This window comes from Mycteria americana (assembly GCF_035582795.1).
Source record: "Mycteria americana isolate JAX WOST 10 ecotype Jacksonville Zoo and Gardens chromosome W unlocalized genomic scaffold, USCA_MyAme_1.0 Scaffold_32, whole genome shotgun sequence".
In the NCBI taxonomy this organism is placed as follows: Eukaryota; Metazoa; Chordata; class Aves; order Ciconiiformes; family Ciconiidae; genus Mycteria; species Mycteria americana.
The window spans coordinates 1,431,750-1,455,971 of NW_027445438.1; the positions used below are offsets into that span (position 1 = coordinate 1,431,750).

General features: G+C 44.3%; 1 protein-coding gene and 1 long non-coding RNA gene across 2 annotated transcripts in view; both read right to left on the reverse strand.

The window, feature by feature from the left end:
• Positions 1-1,611: 1,611 nt before the first annotated feature.
• On the reverse strand, positions 1,612-9,878 carry LOC142403062 (uncharacterized). The gene is made up of 2 exons (XR_012773586.1): positions 9,842-9,878; positions 1,612-2,296 (listed from the first exon to the last, which is right to left on the reverse strand). It is a non-coding gene; the product is annotated as an uncharacterized LOC142403062 (long non-coding RNA).
• An 8,896-nt stretch (positions 9,879-18,774) lies between these two features.
• Positions 18,775-24,222, reverse strand: part of LOC142403048 (zinc finger protein 608-like) — a 175,657-nt gene continuing 170,209 nt past the window's right edge. Inside the window, exons 5-8 of the mRNA XM_075489168.1 lie at positions 23,003-23,417; positions 22,316-22,488; positions 20,116-20,269; positions 18,775-18,860 (exon numbers count right to left, since the gene is read on the reverse strand). Coding sequence (XP_075345283.1) covers positions 18,775-18,860; positions 20,116-20,269; positions 22,316-22,488; positions 23,003-23,417 — 828 coding nt within the window. The remainder of the gene's footprint in view (positions 18,861-20,115; positions 20,270-22,315; positions 22,489-23,002; positions 23,418-24,222) is intronic.

The window sequence follows — 24,222 nt, forward strand, 5'->3', positions numbered from 1 at the left end:
AGGGCATCATGTCAGGGCAAATCACATAGCCATTGTTTATATTAACATGTTCCCAAGCTCAGCAAAATAAAGAGATAAGCAGTGCAGCAAGCAAACTGTGTGACCTGCACAGAGGCCTGCCAATTAATAACTATAATAGCTATAGCACACTCAATTTGAAACCGCCACTGTCTCGAGCCCAACATTGGGTGCCACAAAGGACTGTGGTGGGTTAACCTTGGCTGGCTGTCAGGTGCCCACCAAGCTGCTCTATCACTCCCCCTGCATCAGCTGGACAAGGGGAGAAAATATGCTTACAAGCTCATGGGTTGAGATAAAGGCAGTTTAATAAAGAAAAGCAAAGGCCACGCACGGAAACAAAGGGAAAAAAAAGATTTATTCTTTACTTCCCATAAGCAGGCAAGGTCCAGCCACTTCCTGGGAAGTAGGGCCTCAGTACACATAGCAGTTGTTCTGGAAGACATACGTCATAACAAATGCCCCCCCTCCTCCTCCTTTCTCTTAGCTTTTATTGCTGAGCAGACGTCATATGGTATGGAATATCCCTTTGGTCATTTTGGATCTGCTGTCCCAGCTGTGTCCCCTCCCAACTTCTTGTGCACCCCCAGCATACTTGCTGGTGGGGTGGTATGAGAAGCAGAAAAGGCCTTGACGCTGTGTAAGCATTGCGCAGCAATAACTAAAACATCCCTGTGTTATCAACACTTTTCACCAGAAATCCAAAACATAGCCTCATACTAGCTACTATGAAGAAAATTAACTCTATCCCAGCCAAAACCAGCACACATTCTCCACCCCTTATTCCATACCATTTACATCATGCTCAGGTCCCACACTATCTAATACATCCTCATTAACCACCACCCCCTTCCCATCCTTTGATATAATACACAGATATCATTCCCTTAGTCTATAGACCACCACTGTGAAATGTCTGTAAAATGTCCATAAATGTCCACAAATTGTCCATTGAGTTCATTTAGTCCATGACTTTGGGCTCCATCTCTTATGGTGGTCACTCAGGACAGGAGAGGTGGTGTGTTGCATGGAGTTACTGGGCACCAAAGCCAGCTCAGGTCGGGTCGCTGCTGTGCTTGCACTGCTTCTTGTAAGGATTGTCCTCCATTGGTTCAGGTGGTTCCAGCTATAGTAATTCCTATAAGATGCAACTCAAATCCTGGGTTACAACAATTTAAAGGTATTTCCATTACAGTTTCCACCCCTGGTCCCTTTGGACCAGACCATCGGGTTTAACATTGCAATGAACTCCTCCCCTTGCCCCTGCTCCAGCTTGGACTTATCCACAGACCGCAGACCCTTAGGGGAGTACCTGCTCCAAGTGGAGCCTTATCTATGAGCCACAGTCTCTCCAGGGGTATACCTGCTGCGGCATGGACTTATCCACAGCCACAGTTGCTTTGAGGTGCACCTGCTCCAGCGTGGCCTTCTCCATGGGCCACAATGCCTTCAGAGATAGACCTGCTCCAGCATGGCCTTACCCACAGCCACAGTCCCTTCAGAAGTAAACCTGCTCCAACATGGCCTTACCCCTGGCTGCAGTCCCTCCAGGGGGGTACCTGCTCTGTCGTGGGCTTATCCACGGCCACACGCTTTGAGGTGCTCCAACATGGCCTCATGCACAGCCACTGATGCTTCAAGGTGTACCTGCTGCAGCATGGACTTATCCACAGCCACAGATGCTTCGAGGTGTACCTTCTCCAGCGTGGACTTGTCCTTGGGCCACAATCCCTGCAGAGGTACACCTGCTGCAGCACAGACATAACCACGGCCACAGACACTTCGAGATGTACCCACTGTGGTGTGTACTTATCCATGGCCATGGATGCTTCGGGGTGTCCTGCTCCTGCATGGACTCATCCACAGGTCACAGTCCCTTTGACTCAAGTTCACACTGGAGTTCCAGCCTGTCCAGTACAGCAGCACAGAAACAGCAGCGATGTCCTGGCCATCTGCCAGCCCAGACACATGGCCATTGCTCTTATCAAAAAGTTCCCAGGCACAGCTGAGTCAGATGATAAGCAGTACAGCAAGCAGCGAAAGCAAAAAGCAGCCACTAACGAGCACTAGACTAATATACAGTAAGGCAAGCAAGCCCCATGGCAAGCACAGGAGCCTGCCAATTAATAGCTAAACAGCAATAACAGCTATAAATTCAGTCTAGCACATTCCAATCAAACCTGTCCTTATCTCGAACCCTTCGAGCCCCACACTGGGCACCAAAAAGGACTGTCGTGGATTAGCCCCAGCCAGCAACTAAGCACCACACAGCTGCTCGCTTGCTCCCCTCACAGTGGGATGGGGGAAGAGAATCAGAAGAGCAAAAGTGAGAAAACTCAAGGGTTGAGATAAAGACAGTTTAATAGGTAAAGCAAAAGCCACGCACACAAGCAAAGCAAAGCAAGGAATTCATTCACTACTTCCCATGGGCAGGCAGGTGTTCAGCCATCTCCAGGAAAGCAGGGCTCCATCATGTGTAACGGTTACTTGGGAAGACAAACGCCGTAACTCCGATTTCCCCCTTCCTTCTTTCCCCCTCCAGCTTTATATGCTGAGCGTGATGTCATATGGTGTGGAATATCCCTTTGGTCAGTTGGGGTCAGCTGTCCCGCCTGTGTGCCCTCCCAACTTCTTGTGCACCCTCAGCCTACTTGCTGGCGGGGTGGTATGAGGAGCAGAAAAGGCCTTGATGCTGTGTAAGCACTGCAACTAAAACATCCCCGTATTATCAAGACTGTTTTCAGCACAAACCCAAAACATAGCCACATACTAGCTACTGTGAAGAAAACTAACTCTATCCCACCAAAACCCAGCACACTTTTACATTGAGAGCAACGCCAACGCCTCTCCTTCCTTGCCTGTTCCTCCTGAACAGTTTATAGCCATGCATTGCAGCACTCCAGGTGTGTGATTTGTCCTACCGTGTTTCAGGGACAGCAATTACATTGTAGCTTTCTAGCTGTACAATGGCTTCCAACTCCTCCTGTTTGTTACCCATGGTGCATGCATTGGGATCGAGGAACTTCAGCTGGGCTATGGACAGTGTCACCTTATGTGGTGGGTTGACCTTGGCTAGATGCCAGGTGCCCACCAAAGCCGCTCTATCACTCCCCCTCCTAACTGGACAGGGGAGAGAAAATATGAGGAAAGGCTCATAAATCGAGATAAGGACAGGGAGATCACTCAACAGTTACTGTGAGGGGCAAAACAGACTCGACTTGGGGAAATTAATTTAATTTATTACCAATCAAAAGTCAGAGTAGGATAATGAGAATTAAAATCAAATCTTAAAACACCTTCCCCCCAACCCTCCCTTCTTCCCAGGCTCAACTTCACTCCCAATTTCTCTACCTCCTCCCCTCGAGTGGTGCAGGGGGACGGGGAATGGGGATTGCAGTCAGTTCATCACATGTTGTCTCTGCCGCTCCTTCCTCCTCACACTCTTCCCCTGCTCCAGCGTGGGGTCCCTCCCATGGGAGACAGTCCTCTGCAAACTTCTCCAACATGGGTCCTTCCCACGGGCTGCAGTTCTTAACTAACTGCTCCAGCATGGGTCCTTTCCACAGGGTGCAGTCCTTCAGGAATGGACTGCTCCAGTGTGGGTCCCCCCACGGGGTCACAAGTCATGCCAGCAAACCTGCTCCGGCATAGGCTCCCCTCTCCACAGGGTCCTAGGTCCTGCCAGGAGCCTGCTCCAGCATAGGCTCTCCACAGAGTCACATTCTCCTTCAGGCACATCCACCTGCTCCAGCATGGCATCCTCCATGGGATGCAGAGTGGATATATGCTCTGCCATGGACCTCCATGTCCAGGGGGACAACCTGCTTCACCATGGTCTTCACCACAGGCTGCAGGGGAATCTCTGCTCCGGTGCCCGGAGCACCTCCTCCCCCTCCTTCTTCACTGACCTTGGTGTCTGCAGGGTTGTTTCTCTCACATATTCTCACTCCTCTCCTCCGGCTGCTGTTGTGCATCAGTTTTTTCCCCCCTTCTTAAATATGTTATCACAGAGGCACAACCACCATTGCTTATTTCCTCAGCTTTGGTCAGCGGCAGGTCCATCTTGGAGCCAGCTGGCACTGGCTCTATTGGACATGGCTGTGGCCTCTGGCATCTTCTCAGAGAAGCCACTCCTGTAGCTCCCACGCTACCAAAACCTTGCCGTGCAAACCCAGTATACCTTAACATGCCCTAATGCCTTTGAGGCATTTCACAGGTGTTTCCCTGTTGGTTCCTAATACATCAGTAGTCCTTGGGTCTTCTCTGTTGCTCAAAACTCCATCCCCTTTCACCACTAAATCTAGTTTAAAGCCCTCCTTGTAAGTCTGGCCAGCTTGTTGGTGAAGACCCGCTTGCCCCGCTTGGTCAGGTGAACCCCATCAGCTCCCAACAGACCTGGCTTCTGAAAGGTAGATCCATGATCACAGAAGCCAAAACCTTGAGTATGGCACCAGCCAAGCAGCCAGGCATTCACCTCTTAATTTCATCTCCTCCTTCCTGAACCCCTTCCTCTCACTGGGAGGATAGAGGACAACACCACCTGTGCTCCTGATCCTTTGCTCTGAGGGACAATACAGTCTCTTTTGATGGTTCTAAGTTGCCTTGTCACAGTATCATTGGACCCTACATAGAATATTAGGAGCAGATCATAATCTGTAGGGTTCACCAGGCTCGGCAGCCTCTCAGTGATGTTGCGTATATGAGCTCCTGGTAGGCAGCAAACTTCTCTAGAGAAGTTGTCTGGATGGCAAATGGGTGCTTCGGTGCCTCTCAGTAGGGAATCTCCAATTACTAATACTTTACGTGCTTTTCTGGTGGCACAGGTTCTAATGCGGGTGGGCGGTTGGATCAACTTTGCATGGTCGACTTCTCCTGGATCCTGTCCGTTACTCATGTGCTCTTCATTCTCCAACACCCAGAGTGCCATATCTGCTATGTAGGGGCACTTTAGGGGAGGGGAAGGCGGAAGGTTCTTCCTTCTGCCCTGAGCAGAGACAAGGGTCCTGTCTCCTTCACCTTGTGAGTTACTTGTGTCAGTCAGCTCAAGGTTGAATTCAGGCTTACCTTCCACTTGCGCAGCCTTAAGGCAGGGCTGTCGCTCAGCCTGGGAAAGCGCACAATACCACGTATCGATCTCATGCTCACATTCCTGGATGCTGCACTGCCTGTCGAGCTCCTCTTGTAACGTAGCTACTGGTTTGAAGAGTTCTTCTAGCTGGGCACACTTGCAGCTATGACATCTACTGCCGCCTTCAGGTGCTAGGGGGACTTCCAGGTGCTGGAGCTCCATGCAACCTGAGGTCTGGACAGCTAATTCAGTCCTTGGGAGGTCTGTTTGGGTGGAGACGTCAGCATAGGTAGGCTGCAGTGCTTCTGTTTGGGTTTCAGCCTCAGCCTTGCAGTTGTGGTGGGTGGACACCATTTTCTTTCAGCAGGATACAGTCTCCTTGTAGTTCTCAGAAAAAATGGCCCAGTTATAAAATGGTAATTCTTTTGAAAGATGTCGTCCTTCTAATTCTAGTTCCCTGGAGGCCTCAAGTTTCCAGGTAGGCTTGCACAGCCACCAGCTAGCTGGGGTGACCATCAGGGCTGCAGCCTAAGCCTGCGGGTGAGCAGAGCATGCAGAAGCCTGACAACCGGCAGAGGGCACTGCCCTTGTTGCGCACTCTGCTGTGCTGCCACTGCTGCTTCCAACTGATGCTACTCCCTGTTTGCACACCTGTCACGAATGAGTGATTTAGATCGTTTAAAATATCACTGTCAAAGGTATTAGCAAAAGTGGTTTTAATATGATTTATAAAAGTGTGGACAGGCCCAATTGCCGTCCTGGCGCTATTCATTTTTTGATCTCAAGTTTTGTAATTTATCCTTAAGGGGGAGGAAAGGGTTATCGCTCTTTCTTGGAGCTGGCAATGGCGCCAGAGTATTTGGAGTACATTCTCTCCTTTCCCCATCATTGTGTTTCTGAAATGCTTGAATTAGATTCAGGATAATGCTAGTAGGCTGTCCCTGAATCGCGGCTCTGGGAATGCTTAGTGTTAATGCTTTCCTCCACAGTTCATTTCTCCACTCCCGAGACTCTGCTCGTGGGTCTTTAGGCCTATTTTCCCTCAGTTTAGTTCCTGTTCCCTGTGGGGGTGTTTGTTTTACTGGTCGCACCCGATGATTTCCTGTTCGGGATCTTGGGTCCAATTTCTCGGTCAACAGATCATCCCACCCCATTTCACGGCTATGGTTTACAATACCGTGCATTAATTCTGTCCATGTAGGGAGTTGTCTGTGGGGATCATCACCGTCAAATTCCTCATTGTGCTCTGTGTCTCTTTTAATCTCATCCTGTTTTGCAATTAAATAGGGTTTAAGAATTGCCTGGGCTCCCCTAATTAGTGGCTTTAACATAGTATAATCTACAGTAGCAGATATCGGGGTATCACTCTCCACGTTTGTGCATAGCTTGTATGCAGGCGGCTTTGGTGACGGCAGTGGAGAGTTCACCTAAGGAATGGATGGGAATTATAGAGGGTTCACCTTGATCCAAGGTATCTATTCCCCCAGACCAGTAGGCTACCCTACTGGTGATAGAATGGGCTTCATCTATTGGGTTGGGTCCTAGGTTTAAGAAAACTCCCAGACCCCAATAACCGTTTGCTTCATCTCCACTCAACATTATTTGGTCACCACCACTGAGGCAGACATGCCACAAATATTCAGTTTCAGTTTCACCTGGCTTTCTGCTGTATTTCTCTTGTAATTTTGCCAATTGTAATGCATCCCATGGAGTGCTTTGCATACTATATTGCTGACCACCTCTTCGAGGTCCTTCAGAGTACTCTACTTTAATAATGGGCCTAGTCTTATATTCAGAGGAGTCTGAAAGGGGCAGTCATTAGGATCACCCCAAATATCACCATCCCAATCCTCCGGGGACACTATTAGTTTCCTAATTTGCATGGGGTTAGGGGGATGCAGGGCCTGCATGAGCATCATCTTGATCTTTTCTTCCAACTTTTGTGTTTTCTCCTTTTCTTCCTGTAATTGTTTCTGCAGCTGCTCAATTTTCAAAGACAGTATTAATTCAGCTGCCTTTTTGCCTTCTATTTCTTCTTTTAGGTCTTGCTCCTTTTTATAGTTATTCTTCCTATACTGATAAGCAGCTTCTAAACAGGTACCTAGCATTTTGCAAATAATTCCTTTCCCTTTTCCATCCTTTATATGCCCCCTGGCCACTTTTAGCTGTTCTTCCACAGCTTCCCAATCATGCCAATTATCACGAGCCCATTCTTCTGAGAATTTGGGACTCGGACTTATTCCATGCTTCCATAAGTAATCAGTGATACTACTTGCCATCCTGCCGACTACACCAATTTGTCGCGAATGAGTGATTTAGATTGCTTAAAAAAAATCACCATCAAAGGTATTAGCAAAAGTAGTTTTAATGTGATTTATAAAAGTGTGACTTAACAAAGTTCGATGGCAAGGTTCATTCTATTAATTACTGCATGGAAGAAGCATACACAGGAAAATTGGGTTACACTTGAGTTAAAATGATTCACAGAGAGACCTAGGATACAAAAGGGTATGGAGGATCCTCCTGTTGAGTCACGAGGTTCAGAGTAGACCCCCCTTGCTTTCTAAACTCCTGATGGAGCTTAGGTGCAGCTAGGTCCAATCTTAATCTTGGACTTGGACAGCGGTTTATGTCTAAGGGATTATATATGCAAGATTTATCAATTCAGCATGCAATCAAAGTTACCAAGACAAAATCAAAGTTACCAAGGTTATGCGCAATATCGGTCGCTTACCAAAGATCTGCCGTTGGTAAAAGGTCTCTCTGCCTCGAGGAGCAAACTTGAGAGGTGTCCCAGCTCAAGGGGAGATCACCGCCATGCAGCCACACTGCCTAGCAGGGAGAGCTCAAAGAAGGCTCACTTTGGCTGTCATATTTATAGATAAAGTGGTTGGCTCATAGTCAAATTACATGCGATAGGAACGATATGCATGAGACTCCTTGTACCCACAACTTTCTTTGTTCCTTGATGAATGAATCTTGGAAAAGCCACCAGCTATTCATGTGTCAATTGCATGACTGGTGTTCCAAGCTCATATGCATTGATACTCACTGTGTCACTGTGTTCCTTTGTGGGTTTTCAGAGAACAGATCGGGACCAGAGGAGTTCTTGGCCTGGCTACGGCTCAGGCCTTTACCTCCTTTGGAGCCTGTACCAAACTACTGCTAGTTTGGTTAAGAGGTCGAGTGCATCCGTCACAACATCCTGTTCGCTGGTGCTCCCTAGGGTCCAGTTATACGCAGCTTCCCATGGTTTGAACTGACCACAGGGACCGCCGGCACCTCCCCATTCTCTCTCGCCCCAGTAGCTAGTAGACTGAGTTTTTAACTTCTAAGACTTTTTAACTGTGTGTTTTACTGCAGTGGTAGCAACAACAGTGAGTAGTGTTAGGAAGCTAAACCTGTGTCTATGACTTCAAAACTGCTTTAACACACTATATCAGTTATTTATCCAGAACACTGGATATATATTTTTCTCCAAAAGGTCCAGTCTCCCCTCTCCATATTGTTTTTCTTCCATAGGAAATTTTCTTTGATCGAAAGAGAAATAACCAAAAGGCCTGCCCACATCCCAAAAGTGTACACCTCTTGTAAGACTAATGGCCTTACAGCTGGTCTGCCTTTCTTTTCATCATCTTCTCTCTAACATTTGCTCCAAACAGCAAATTCAGCCCTATTCGTTGAATAGTGCAGGGAGAGAAGAAGGAGAAGAAATGAATCCACTGGCAGGGGAGCTGAAACATCTAGAGACCAGCCTGAGTTGTTGTACCTGGGGTAGTGGTCTCTGAGTTCACAAGGGGTGTGAAAGGTAGGAAAGTGTAATTGTCTTTTTGGCTGTAGTTACTGAGTGGATTTGAGGAGATGGGATCTTATCTGGGACAGTGCTAAAGAAGGTATTAGCTGAGAGAGGTGGAACAAAGATTAATGAAAGAGGTGTGGGACATGAAATGCTGGAAGCTATGAGACCCAAATAGGAAAGGAGATTTAAACACGTGTTCTTTCATGAATATGTGTGCATAGTGTGCATAGATGGGTTTACCTCTGCGCTGCCAATTGTTCTGCTTCCATTGCTGTAACCACCCCCACAGGGCATTTGCCACCATCCATGAGTCAGTATAGAGACAGAGCATTGGCCACTTTTCTCATTCAGCAATGTCTAAAGCCAGCTGGATGGCCTTTATTTATGCAAATTGGCTCGATTCACCATCTCCTTCAGCAGTTTCTACCACTTGTCATATAGGACTCCATACAGCAGCTTTCTATCTCCAATGCTTTCCTACAATACGACAGGACCCATCAGTGAACAGGGCATACTGCTTCTCATTTTCTGGTAGTTTATTGTACAGTGGGGCCTCCTCAGCACGCGTCACCTCCTCCTCTGGCGATATTCCAAAATCTTTGCCTTCTGGCCAGTCCATAATTACTTCCATGATTCCTGGGTGATTGGGGTTTCCTATTCGAGCCCATTGTGTGATCAGTGCAACCCACTTACTCCACGTAGCATCAGTTGCATGATGTGTAGAGGGGACCCTCCCTTTGAACATCCAGCCCAGCACTGGCAGTCGAGGTGCCAAGAGGAGTTGTGCTTCAGTACCAACCACTTCCGAAGCAGCTCAAACCCCTTCATATGCTACCAATATATCTTTTTCAGTTGGAGTATAGCGGGCCTCGGATCCTCTGTATCCCCGACTCCGAAAAGGACTGTCGTGGTTTAGCCCCAGTCAGCAATTAAGCACCACCCAGCCGCTCGCTCACCCTCCCCCCCTGGTGGGATGGGGGAGAGAATTGGAAGAGCAAAAGTGAGAAAACTCGTGGGGTGAGATAAGAACAGTTTAATAATTGGAACAAAATAATAGTAATAATAATAATGAATTGTAATGAGAAGGAAAACAACAAGAGAGAGAGAAGAACAAAACCCAAGGGAGGGAAAAAAAGAAAAAATAAATAAAGAAAAAAAATGATACAACCGCTCACCACCCGCCGACCGACGCCCAGCCAGTCCCCGAGCAGCGATCGCTACCCCCCGGCCAACTCCCCCAGTTTATATACTGGGCATGACATCATATGGTATGGAATAGCCCTTTGGGCAGTTTGGATCAACTATCCTGGCTGTGCCCCCTCCCATTTCTTGGGCACCTGGCAGAGCATGGGGAGCTGAAAAAAAGTCCTTGACCAGTGTAAACACTGCTTAGGGACAGCCAAAACATCAGAGTGTTATCAATATTATTCTCATACTAAAATCCAAAGCACAGCACTATACCAGCTACTAGGAAGAAAATTAACTCTATCCCAGCCGAAACCAGGACAGGAGTAGAGGGCATGACTTATGAGGAGCGGCTGAGGTCACTTGGTTTGTTCAGCTTAGAGAAGTGGAGACTGAGGGGTAACCTCATTGCTGTCTACAACATCCTCATGAGGGGGAGCTGTGAGGGAGGTGCTGCTCTCTTCTCTCTGGTATCCAGTGATAAGATGCGAGGAAATGGCTTAAAGCTGCATCAGGGGAAGTTCAGATTGCATATTAGGAAAACGTTCTTCACTGAGAGGGTGGTCAAGCACTAGAACAAGCTCCCCAGGGAAGTGGTCATGGCCCCAAGTCTGTTGGTGTTCAAGAAGCATTTGGACACTTTTAGAGTTATGATTTAACTTTTAGGTTGCCCTGTGTGGAGTCAGGAGTTGGACTTGATGATCCTCATGGGTCCCTTCCAACTCAGGATATTCTATAATTCTATGATTCTATGAAAGTAAAATTCTGGGTAAATGTATTGTCAGCAAACATATTGTACCATTCTTGGAGCCAATATGCGAATATGTCTATTGACATTTTTGTGGGGAAATAAGTAAAATTTTTACTTTTAAAATGGGGTGGTTTTCTTCTCTGCATTTACCTAGAAAGATGTACAGATAGATTTTGGCTCAGTCACAGTAGATTCAAGTTTAAATCACAGATCTGAAGGTTGTCAATCTTTCTCAGAATGGTATAATCAGGAAAAAAAGTCTTTTATTAACAGCACAATGCTGATAACTATTTTTGCTGGGGAAGAATGGTTGCACCATGGTCACCAGTTATAATATATTTACGATTTATTGGGATGTCTGGGGTTTAAAATTGTGGCTAGGGTTGAGATTATTCTTTTCATAATTTGGCATAATAGTGGTGACTGAGCAGTTAAATCAGCAGGTTTTCCAGACTTTGTCTTTAGTCCTGTACAAACATATGTCAAAGGACAAAGTTGGCTTTTGTAAAAGGGGAATGAATGAGGAAGTCTAGATTTTTTCCTGTAATTAACACTGGTGAGTATTTGTGTTCTCAAGTGCAAAGGTGCTGGTTATGCTGACAACTGGTGGATCTTGTACAGACCAGAAGTGTAGTCACTGTGTAAACAGTTATAAGCCAAGATTTTTCACTGTGACCTTGCACTGACCTCAGCCTTGAGGTAGAAACTTCTTTACTAGAGATAAAACACTAATGCCTTCCTGTCTGTCCAGGACAGGTGGCCTATGATACGGCAGTAAATTCAATGTGCTCCAGGCCATTCTCTGGCAATGAGGCCAATCTACGCAGAACAGCACACATCCCTTTAAACTACTTTATTCTTCAAAACAAGGTGGCCAAATATAAACCGATAATTGGGTACAGTCCCACTCAATGCCCAGCCGAAGAGTGCTAGTTGGAATGGGCTAAAATTAGGCTGAAGCAACTGTGGCACTGTGTCAGAATGGATGGGTTAATCTAGTGCCTAACAGCATTCCCCAGCTCTCTCTAATTTTATAGAATAGAAACCACTACAGAGTCACTACCTGAGCAGTACTTGTGCAGTTTATTTTCCTTACCTATGTTTCACATTTTACATTTTTACTATTTTTTACAGCGTAGTTTCCCAATTTGTGAAGATTATTTAGCATTCCAGTCCCATTCTTCAATGCACTTCTACCCCATTGCAGTTTGGTAGAAGCTGTATTTTATAAAAGGATCTATACTCCATTTTGTTATGTAAATTATTCATTAACATACTGAAAATAGTGGCCTCAGAGCACCTGAATAGGAATCCCCTCTCAGCACATGCTTTGACTTTGAAAGTGAAGCACTGATAGCTAGTCTCCAAACACTGTCCTCCAATCAGTTTTATTCTGACTTCACAACAGTTTAATCAACACCACATCTCCCTAACTTGTATGTGGGAGCATTGTATAATTCTGTTGGGTTTACATGGCAAAGTTTTGGTAGCAGGGGTCTACAGGGGTGGCTTCTGTGAGAAAATGCCAGAAGCTGCCCCCATGTCTGACAAAGCCAGTGCCAGCCGGCTCCAAGATGGACCCACCACTGCCCAAAGCTGAGCCAATAAGTGGTAGCACCTCTGTAATAATGTATTTAAGAAAGGGTAAACAACACTGCACAACAGCAGCTGGGAGAGAGGAGTAAGAATATGTGAGAGCAACAACTCTGCAGACAGCAAGGTCACTGAAGAAGGAGGGGGAGGAGGTGCTCCAGGCACCAGAGCAGAGATTCCCCTGCAGACCATGGTGAAGACCATGGTGAAGCAGGTTGTCCCCCTGCAGCCCATGGAGGTTAACGGTGGAGCAGATATGCACCCGTTGTTGTAGGAATTATACAGCCGCCACCTAGAACATGGTAGGAATTATGTGGATGCCACTTCAACAGGGCTCGTCCCTAGGTTCCACTTTTTAACAGAGCAGATCAACTCTTTTCTATATATTTATTCATAATGCATGCGTGAAGGAATTTCCTTCAAGAAGGAAATCTTAAAGGCACAGGAGGCCTTAAAGCAGGCCATCCCTATGTGCCAAAAGATGACCCAGCGGGGAAGAAGTCCAGCCTGGCTGAACAGAGAGCTTTGGCTGGAACTCAGGGAAAAAAAGAGAGTTTATGACCTTTGGAAGAAGGGGCAGGCAACTCAGGAGGACTACAAGGATGTCATGAGGTTATACAGGTAGAAAATTAGAAGGGCCAAAGCCCAACTAGAAGTTAATTTGGCTACTGCCATAAAAGACAATACAAAATGTTTCTATAAATGCATTAAAAACAAAAGGAGGGCTAAAGGAGAATCTCCATCCTTTATTGGACGTGGGGGGAAACATAGTGACAAAGGATGAGGAAAAGGCTGAGGTACTTAATGCCTTCTTTGCCTCAGTCTTTAATAGTAAGACCAGTTGTTCTCAGGGTACCCAGCCCCCTGAGCTGAAAGACAGGGACAGGGAGCAGAATGAAGCACCCATAATGCAAGGGGACATGGTTAGTGACCTGCTACACCTCTTAGGCACACACAAGTCTATGGGGCTGGATGGGATCCACCCAAGGGTATTGAGGGAGCTGGTGGAAGTGCTCACCAAGCCGCTTTCAATCCTTTATCAGCAGTCCTGGCTAACCTGGGAGGTCCCAGTTGACTGGAGGTTAGCAAATGTGACGCCCATCTTCAAGAAGGGCCAGAAGGAGGATCCGGGGAACTACAGGCCTGTCAGCCTGACCTCGGTGCCGGGGAAGGTTATGGAGCAGCTCATCTTGCGTGCCATCACATGGCACGTACAGGACACCCAGGTGATCAGGCCCAGTCAGCATGGGTTTGTGAAAGGCAGGTCCTGCTGGACTAACCTGATCTCCTTCTGTTGACAAGATGACCTGCTTAGTGCATGAGGGAAAGGCTCTGGATGTTGTTTACCTGGACTTTAGTAAAGCCTTTGGCACCATTTCCCACAGAATTCTCCTGGAGAAACTGGCTGCTTATTGCTTGGACGGGTGTACTCTTTGCTGGGTAAAAAACTGGCTGGATGGCCTGGCCCAAAGAGTGGTGGTGAATGGAGTTTACTCCAGTTGGCGGCCGGTCACAAGTGGTGTTCCCCAGGGCTCTGTGTTGGGGCCAGTTCTGTTTAACATCTTTATCAATGATTTGGATGAGGGGATCGAGTGCACCCTCAGTAAGTTTGCAGATGACACCAAGTTGTGTGGGAGTGTTGATCTGCTTGAGGGTAGGAAGGCGCTACAGAGGGATCTGGACAGGCTGGATCGATGGGTTGAGGCCAATTGTATGAGATTCAACAAGGCTGAGTGCAAGGTCCTGCACTTGGGTCATAACAACCCCATGCAATGCTACAGGCTTGGGGAAGAGTGGCTGGAAAGCTGCCTGGTGGAAAAGGACCTGGGGGTGTTGGTCAACAGCCGCCTGAACATGAGCCAGCAGTGTGCCCAGGTGGCCAAGAAGGCCAACAGCATCCTGGCTTGTATCAAAAATAGCGTGGCCAGCAGGACTAGGGAAGTGATTGTGCCCCTGTACTTGGCAGTGGTGAGACTGCGCCTCGAATACTGTGTTCAGTTTTGGGTCCCTCAGTACAAGAAAGACATTGAGGTGCTGGAGCATGTCCAAAGAAGAGCAACAAAGCTGGTGAAGGGTCTAGAGCACAAGTCTTATGAGGATCGGCTGAGGGAACTGGGGTTGTTTAGTCTGGAGAAAAGGAGGCTGAGGGGAGACCTTATCACTCTCTACAACTACCTGAAAGGAGGTTGTAGAGAGGTGGGTGTTTGTCTCTTCTCCCAAGGAACAAGTGATCAGACGAGAGGAAATGGCCTCAAGTTGTGCCAGGGGAGGTTTAGATTGGATATTAGGAAAAAATTCTTCACCAAAACGGTTATCAAGCATTGGAACAAGCTGCCCAGGGAAGTGGTTGAGTCACCATCCCTGGAGGTATTTAAAAGGCGTTTGGATGTGGTGCTTAGGGACATGGTATAGTGGTGGACTTGGTAGTGTTAGGTTAACAGTTGGACTTGATGATCTTAAAGGTCCTTTCCAACATAAATGATTCTATGATTCTATATGTGAACAAAGACATATTCAGAAGTGTAAGCAGTTTGGACAAAATAGTTCAAAAATTTAGCTCCGTTTACTTGCTTGCACAAGAACCTTGTTAAGAACTGACTGAACGGCAAAGCTCAAAGGATTGTAGTGAATGGGGCTACATCTGGCTGGTGAACAGTCACCAGTGGTGTTCCTCAGGGTTCAGTTCTAGGGCCAGTCCTGTTCAATATATTTATCAATGATCTGGGTGCAGGAGTCGAAAGCACCCTTATCAAGTTTGCTGATTATACCAAACTGGGAGGTGCTGTTGACTCTCTTGAGGGACAAGAGGCCTTGCAGAAGGATCTGGATAGATTGGAGCATTGGGCAATGATTAATGGGATGAAAGTTAACAAGAACAAATGCTGGATTCTGCATCAGGGCCGGAGTAATGCCGGGCACAAGTATAAATTGGGAGAGGAGTGGCTGGAGAGCAGCCCTGCAGAAAGGGATCTGGGGGTGCCGGTTGACAGCAGGCTCAATATGAGGAGTCAGCAGTGTGCCCTGGCAGCCAAGAGGGCAAACGGCATCCTGGGGTGCATCAAACACAGCAGAACCAGCCAGTCAAAAGAGGTGATTATCCCACTGTATTCAGCGTTGGTGCGGCCTCACCTAGAATACTGTGTGCAGTTCTGGGTCCCACAATTGAAAACGGATGTGAAGGTCCTTGAATATGTCCAGAGGAGGGCAACAAAGCTGGTGAAAGGGCTGGAAGGCATGTCCTATGAGGAGTGGCTAAGGACTCTGGGTTTGTCTAGTTTGGAGAAAAGGAGGCTGAGGGGCGACCTCATTGCTCTCTACAGCTTCCTGAGGAGGGGAAGTGGAGAAGGAGGTGCTGAGCTCTTCTTCCTGGTATCCAGTGATAGGACGCGTGGGAATGGTTCAAAGCTGCTCCAGGGGAAGTTCAGACTGGACATTAGGAAGCATTTCTTTACCGAGAGGGTGGTCAAACACTAGAACAGGCTTCCTAGAGAGGTGGTCGATGCCCCATCCCTGTCAGTGTTTAAGAGGCATTTGGACAATGCCCTTAATAACATGCTTTAAATTTTGGTCAGCCCTAAAGTGGTCAGGCAGTTGGACTAGATGATTGTTGTAGGTCCCTTCCAACTGAAAATATTATTTTCTTTTCTTTTCTTTTCTTTTCTTTTCTTTTCTTTTCTTTTCTTTTCTTTTCTATTCTATTCTATTCTATTCTACTCTGTTCTATTCTATTCTTATTTCCCATTACCCTACTCTGATTTGTTTGGCAATAAATTAAATTAATTTCCCCAAGTTGAGTCTGTTTTGCCTGTGATTCTGTAATTGCTGAGTGATGTCCCTGTCCTTATCTTGACCCACGAGCCTTTTGCCATATTTTCTCTCCCCTGTCCAATTGAGGATGGGGAGTGACAGAGTGGCTTGGTGGGTACCTGGCAGCCAACCAAGGTCAACCCACCACAAATTTATAGTATACACAGCTGCTCTACAAAAGGCATTAGAGATTTAAGAACCACTAATATAACACAAGGTTATTAGGGGCCTTTTTCAGGCCTACTGAATTCAATGGAAAGAGCTCCACTTCTGTTTTCTGGCTTGAGTCCCACACCACCACCCAGGAGAGGACAGTGTTGCAGGCCCAGTAGGGAAGGCATGGGATCGCTGTAGGTGCACAGTTAACTGAGTCCTAGGGAGCACTTCTGATGATATGGACTAGTAGCTGTGTCGTACCTTCAGACTCTGCTATCTACACCTATGACACATCTCTCAAAGTGGGCCACAGGAAAGCAAGTTGAAAGAGACCCCAAGAAAGTACAAAAACAAATTTTTACTTTATTCTGATTGCCAAGTTATTTAAGGCAGGTATAAAAATGAAAGCATTCAATATACATTTTACATAAAATAAACTAAATTACGGCATAAAACAAGTAACCAGGCATTTAAAAGTCTTTCTTCTAAAACTCTATGATTGTAAACATTAAAAAAAAGACTGCAGGACTATTCAAGTAAAAGACCAATCACAGATGTCTTTGGATATGCAGGCTATTGGATTATTTGCCATTCAAGAATATAAAAAAAGACATTTCATTATTCACAGATGCTTATTATTTCCCCATTTTAAATTCATATATTATGTACAACACAGTTTTTGTGGTACTGGCAACCCCATGGCTTCCAAATGTATATCTTTCACAATACACAATTACAATGAAACGGTGAATACAGTAACATTTTACACTGATGCATCTTATTAGGAGCCACCAAATAAACATCTACATTGTACCAAAGTGTCATCACAGTTAGCCTTTCTGAGAGCTTGTGGGAAATAACAGAAGGATATGCAAGGTTCAGGCACACTGCTACTTAACATTATTAATTTACAATTAGAAAGCAATAGAAAAAAAAATAGAACAGAAAGGAAACAAGAAACAGCCTTTCATGGTTGACACTTTCTAAACATGACAAATACGTTTCTCCTTTACTGTGTGATTTGCAATTTAGCAGCAGACCCTGTGTGTGAGCCTGGTTACCGATACAAAATAGTAAAGAATATATATATATTAAAAATATATATATTTGTTTATATATATATAATATATATATATGCACATAATATATATGCACAAAATATATATATTTTTATATATATATGCACACAAACACATATATAAACAGAAGTCTAATTACAGCAACATTTGTTATTCTGTGATAAAATCTGCAATTTACAAAAATGAAATGACTGGTTTTTACCTGCCATTAAGGCATTTCAAATTAACACCATGGAACTGATGTCTGTAATAAAGCACTTCTTCATGTGATCCAGTCACATGACAATGTACATTTCCAAACTCATCATGCTCTGAAAAGAGAAAGAAGAATATTTTAGTATGAGGTGTCCTTTTTTCCTAACATTCACAGATACACTGTGAAATGAAATCTGCACAGTACTCTCAATCCCAAGTGGAAAAGGCAGCAAGTCATGTTCTCTTCCCTCCCTTGCCAAGCTAACAAATAACTATACTAGCAATGCTAACAAATAATGCATCAGGATTTATCTTCTGAGTTCTGAAACTCTACCATGCATCAGGTCTTTCAGAGCTAGAGACCTTTTTCATTCAAATAATTCAAGCTAGGAGTCTTATAATGGTGACTTGTTTTCAGAGTCAACTTTCAGAAAGACACCAATAACCATGGAACTTTATAGTGCTATCTAATACATTAAACACTCTGAGACAACATGGAAGTGATGAAAGAGACCCTACTGTTAAGGGTGTTTTGTGTTTTTCACTTAAAATGGGATGATTATTATAAAGAAGAGTCTCTTTCCTGTTGGAAGTTGAAGAGTAATTCCAATTGAAAAACTAGTAAATAACTGAGAGGCAAATGCATGCGATTTGTATGTAACTTAAAAATAATGTAACCTCCCTAGAAAACCCTTCTGGAAATAAAATCAGCAAACCAGAAAGATTTGCAGATTAGATAAAAGCATACATTTACCTGGTAGTAGATCGATCTAACTGAATGTGAAGTTTAAACTACTTTTAAAAATCATTTGGATCTTAATTATATTTCATAACCACTTGTTTTATCTTAATAATAACAATACCTAAAATATAGTCTATAGAAAATCTCAGAAGACAGACTATTTGTTCCCTCTTAATGATTTGTATTACAATTAGAGGACACAATTCAAGTACAAAATATCTTAAAGAGAATAAAACTACAATTAACCCAAAGTCCAGCAAACCTCTTTCCCCACCTTAAAAACTGTGTCTTGCAAGGAAATATATACCTTCAGGCTATAAAATCTATGATTTCCTTTCTCCTGTCTGTGTTAAGATGTATAATTCAAGATTTACTGGATATTTACCTTCTTTGTGCAGGAAACATACCAGAGGCAGATGCCTGAGCAGCCACCTGCTCAGTGGCAACAAGGGCAGCAGAGGTCAGTCCTGAAGGAAAGAAGAAACAAAAGAATGTGGATGTGCTTCTGGTTTTAATGGATTTTTGTGTTCAGAGAAATGGTAGGAAGAATCTCTAATGCAAACAAATAAAAACCCCCTACCATCAGAAAATGGCTTTTAATACTACACAAACAGCACATTTCAGGGAACAGTATTAAGACAGTCTGCCCAGCATGACCAATATGACTTCATATAGTATACTGACTTCTCCTTGATAGGTATTTTACAAGAATATACAGCATTCCAACTTACTGTATTCCTTTCCAAGTATTGCACTGCATGATGCTAAACGGTTTGTATACATTTCTGAATAGCAAGCTCAGTAGAAATAATAAGTACCAGGAAACAACAAGAATCAACTCACAGTGAATTACAGAAACGACATGCTATCTGCTCAGAATACAATACTTTGATAAAAACTTATCTTTTCTACAGTTTTCCTACTGAACAAGCATAATGCATCCCATAAGTCATATGGAATCACTGAATCAAACTGAGAAATTTCAAGACTTTTACACAGGAAAAATAACCGTGAAGGAACTGAGTGAGCATCATAAATTTATGTCATTTTAGCTACCAATTGTGATAACATGTACTTTGCTGTACGGGAGCAAATCTTCTTTTAATTCATCTAGAATCCAGGGTTAGAGAAAAACAGTCAAAGAATGGTATAAAACCTAGGGAGAATGAATCATGTCTTATTGTGCTGGTTTTTCCCTGACTGTAACTTTGTGCACTGCATTTACCAAAATATTTGCCAAAATTCTCTTTCAGATGCTCCAACTGTAATGAACTCAAACCCTTGTGACTGCAATGCCTTGTACATAAAATAAGTTCAGTATAAACAGCTTTTGTCTTTGCCACACTTCTTTCATTGCTTACACAACCCTAATTAAATAAAAAGGGGGTTGTTTGGTTTGGTTTTTTGCCACCTTTCAGGCAGTTAACGTCAGTTTGCAGTAGGATTCAAAACATTCATGTGAACAACAGCCTAACTGGTAAATCTTTAATAATGCTCTGACAATCAGTTTTGGAAACAAAACTTGGTATTTCTCAGGCCTGAAGATATTTATTTGATGTTAGTCCTTGCTGTGAATTTTCAAGCCTTCTTCCTAAATATAAAGCACTTCTGATTTAACAGGGGGATCTCTATTCAGAACGTTTCATGTACATATGACTTGCAATGCCAAGGTAACGACTTCACAAGGCAAGCTAATCCCACCATTGGAAACCCTCTGCTCACCTTGAAATGGGTCATATTGACCAGGTATAAGTGGGTAACCCATTCCAACATGTGTGTGATGGTGTGTATGGAGATGCCTCTGGCTAAAAGGCGAATGATGGTCTCGTTCCCTCTCTGCTTCCCGTTCACGCTCAGCTGCGGATTTTTCCACAGGCTGACAATAAAAAGGTGAAAGAAAACTGATGTGAGAATTTTAAAAGGGAGGAAATCACAAAAAAAATCCATTTACTAATATTACCCTGAAAGGACATTTCAAATTCAAATAATGAAGCTGATTGATGAAGAAATCTCTCTACTGGAGATTTGCACTTGATCTTAGCCTAAAGCTGGTTTATCTGGTTAATGGAAGATTTTCAAGGCACAGAGATTTTGAGGTGACACACTGCAGCATGAAGCCATCATGCTGACTACTAGTTTTGGATTCTCTTAAGCCTGGCTGACTTGCAAATGCCTGAACAACCGATCTGAGTTGTTAAGAGCTGATGTAAATTAGTTCTCAACCTTTTTTAATGCACTCTGGGGATCAAACCTGCCTGAGCAGCAAGAAAAAAATTCTTCTAAAAATAGAATCAAGTCAGTGACTTGCTCACAATTGAAACTAGAACCAACCTATCTGAAAGTAGATGTATTGGGTTTGCATGTCAAGGTTTTGGTAGTGGGGGGCTACAGGGGTGGCTTCTGTGAGAAGCTGCTAGAAGTTTCCCCCATGTCCGACAGAGCCAGTGCCAGCTGGCTCCAAGATGGACCCGACGCTGGCCAAGGCCGAACCAATCAGCGACGGTGGTAGTGCCTCTGTGATAACATATTTAAGAAGGGGGGGGGGAAATGCATAACAGCAACTGCAGCCAGAGAGAGGAGTGAGAATATGTGAGAGAAAGAACTATGCAGACACCAAGGTCAGTGAAGAAGGAGGGGGAGGAGGTGCTGCAGGCGCCAGAGCAGAGATTTCCCTGCAGCCTGTGGTGAAGACCATGGTGAGGCAGCCCATGGAGGTTAATGGTGGAGCAGATATCCACCTGCAGCCCATGGAGGACCCCACACCAGAGCAGGTGGATGCCCGAAGGAGGCTGTGACCCCGTGGGAAGCCCACGCTGGAGCAGGCTTCTGGCAGGACCTGTGACCCCATAGAGAGAGAGGAGCCCACGCTGGAGCAGGTTTGCTGGCAGGACTTGTGACACCGTGGGGGACCCACACTGGAGCAGTCTGTTCCTGAAGGACTGCATGCTGTGGAAGGGACCCACGCTGGAGCAGTTCACGAAGAACTGTCTCCCGTGGGAGGGACCCCATGCTGGAGCAGGGGAAGAGTGTGAGGAGTCCTCCCCCTGAGGAGGAAGGAGCAGCAGAGACAATGTGTGATGAACTGACCACAACCCCCATTCCCCATCCCCCTGCGCCACCGCTCAGGGGGGAGGAGGTAGAGAATTCAGGAGTAAAGTTAAGCCTGGGAAGAAGGGAGGGGTGGGGGGAAGGTGTTTTAAGATTTGGTTTTATTTTCTCATTACCCTACTCTGATTTGGTTGGCAATAAATTAAATTAATTTTCCCCAAGTTGAGTCTGTTTTGCCCGTGATGGTAATTGCTGAGTGATCTCCCTGTCCTTATCTCGACCCATGAGCCTTTTGTCATATTTTCTCTCCCCTGTCCAGCTGAGGAGGGGAGTGATAGAGCGGCTTTGGTGGGCACCTGGCATCCAACCAGGGTCAACCCACCACAGTAGAACAATAGTGTTTGCTCCAACATGGAAATTTCAGAAATTTCCATGGAAATTTTCAGAAAGAAATGCTTTTCAGAAACAGAGATAATCTGCTTTTCGGAAGATATGGATGGCTTCATGGCAAATATACTGAGGGGATATTACCAAATCCCACAGCCCAACTTTTTATTTCATTATCTGTTTACAAACAGGAGCTTCCCCTTTAAATGCAATACACTCTGCACCAATAGGTATTTCTGAATATAGGTTTCAATATGAGTCCATTCATTTAAGTTAAGAAGACTGAGCACAGAACTCTGTTTTATGTGTCACTTCCACTTTATGCCAAGAAAGCATCCTGATTTCAAATTACTTTTATTTTAAGCAGCAGTATAAAGAAGCATAATGCATTCATAGCTTGATGCCAGACTGTGTGTGCTTCTTAAAATGATGTTCTCTACCCCTCCCCAAATGTACCACTCTTCAGTAACAACAGATGAAGCCTTACAACAGGGGACTTGCTGCGATATTGGTTGGCATGCTGCTGGAGCAAATCCAGTGCTTTGGACTCAGTGGTTGATTTCACATTGATGCTCGGACTGGTATTGACTTTCTCTGCCTCTTCTCTCCCTGACATCTTCCCATAAACAGGATAATGAAATCCTGGAGTGAGATAAGTCCCTGCAGGTAAACAATAAATGCCACATCAAGTTACTGTTTTTACAGTTTGGTTATATCAAGGTAGGAGGAGGGGATGCCAGGACAGAGGGCAACATCAAAAAAGGATCATGTGATTATCAAATTGTATCTATTTTTTTCACCTAATTTGCTCTGGTGAATGAAGGCTATAGAGGGCTGAGCTCGTAGCCATTTCAGACATTTATGGATTCTCTTTAAGTGAAAGGAAAATAGTTATAATGGTTTTGACAGTAAGTGCTTAGAATATTTTTCTAGGCAATAAACTGTCAGTCTAACAGCAATAGCAGACTGTCAAGGGTTGAGGAAACTGTAGCTGCGAACTCTGACAGTTCATAAAAGGAACATCCTGTATTAAATGAGTTTCATCTACAGAACTTTTCCTAGCATAAGCACAAGCAAAACAAAGCTGCTAACAGAAATATTAAAATGCAGGCTTTACTGCACTTTGAGTGTGTAAATCTTTACTAGTGTGCAAAGCAAGTTTCAGAATACATACCAGGATAGCTGTGCATTAGGACAGGAGAGACTGCACGATAGGCTGGATGGTTGGGATCGTACATCTGTGGATAAGGATAAGCATGCAAGTACTGGATATATGACTGATGCTGACTCATTGGTGAGGAAACTGCCACTCTAGCACCCCGAGAGTCCTTCCAATTTACAGGAGTTTTTTGATCATCATTTTTTATCTTGCTCTCATCCACTGATTGAGAATCAGAACGCTTGACCTCTTTAGGCTCCTCTTTAATGCTTGCTAATAAGACAGGAAGGTTAGGCAGGGAACTTTCCTTGTTAGGTGTTTTTCTAGGGCTGTCTTCTTTTAACTTTTTCTCACAATCAAGTTCTGATTTTTGCTGATCAAGGTATTTGGGCTGATAGACATAATGATGCCATGTTCGTGAATCTGGGTCCTAATATGGAGCAGAAAAAATTTTTTTCTCAACTTCAATGTTGAAATAAGATTATTATTGATATTTCCAATATTTCAGTTCATGTATTTTTAATAGCTGTTTTAATAATGTATCTGCATTACATAGTGGAGAGGTTTGCTTGCTACACAGTGCCTTGAGCTCCAAGTCAAACCAATATTCCCATGAAAGAGTAAGAGACTGTTATCAATATTTAATTCAATTGCTTCATCTTATATCCTCCTTCATGCCTTTAACTAGCTTAGTCATGAAATACATATGCATTGTATCAAAGTTCTGAGACCATACTATACATAAAACATTTTAATTAAAACCCGCAGAGAGATTTTCCCACTAGAGAGCAAAAAATATCTGTCAACCACAAAATTAAAGCTGCCTAATGATATGTCAGAGCACTTAGATTACCTGGAACAATGAACCTGAAAAGCTGATCTAGCTGGAAAGATGTTTATGCTGCCTCTGATATTACAAACACTCATGAATCAGTGGAAGTCAGGCATTTAGGCAGACTCCTTCAGCTGACAGTCACTCTTTTTTAAGTTTGTAAAATTACACACACATAAGTATTTACAGGATCAGGACCACAAGGTTTAAAGAACATGTACAGAATATCACAAATACATTTTTACATAATATATTATGTAGAGCTGTTTATAAGTATGTTCTAGAAGTAAGTAGGTGAGTTTTTTGCAAGACTACATCAAATCAGTACTGAACAATAACAGGAAACTTTTCTTTTAAATACAAGATATTCAAGAGCTAACTGTAAACATTGTGTCTAACATAT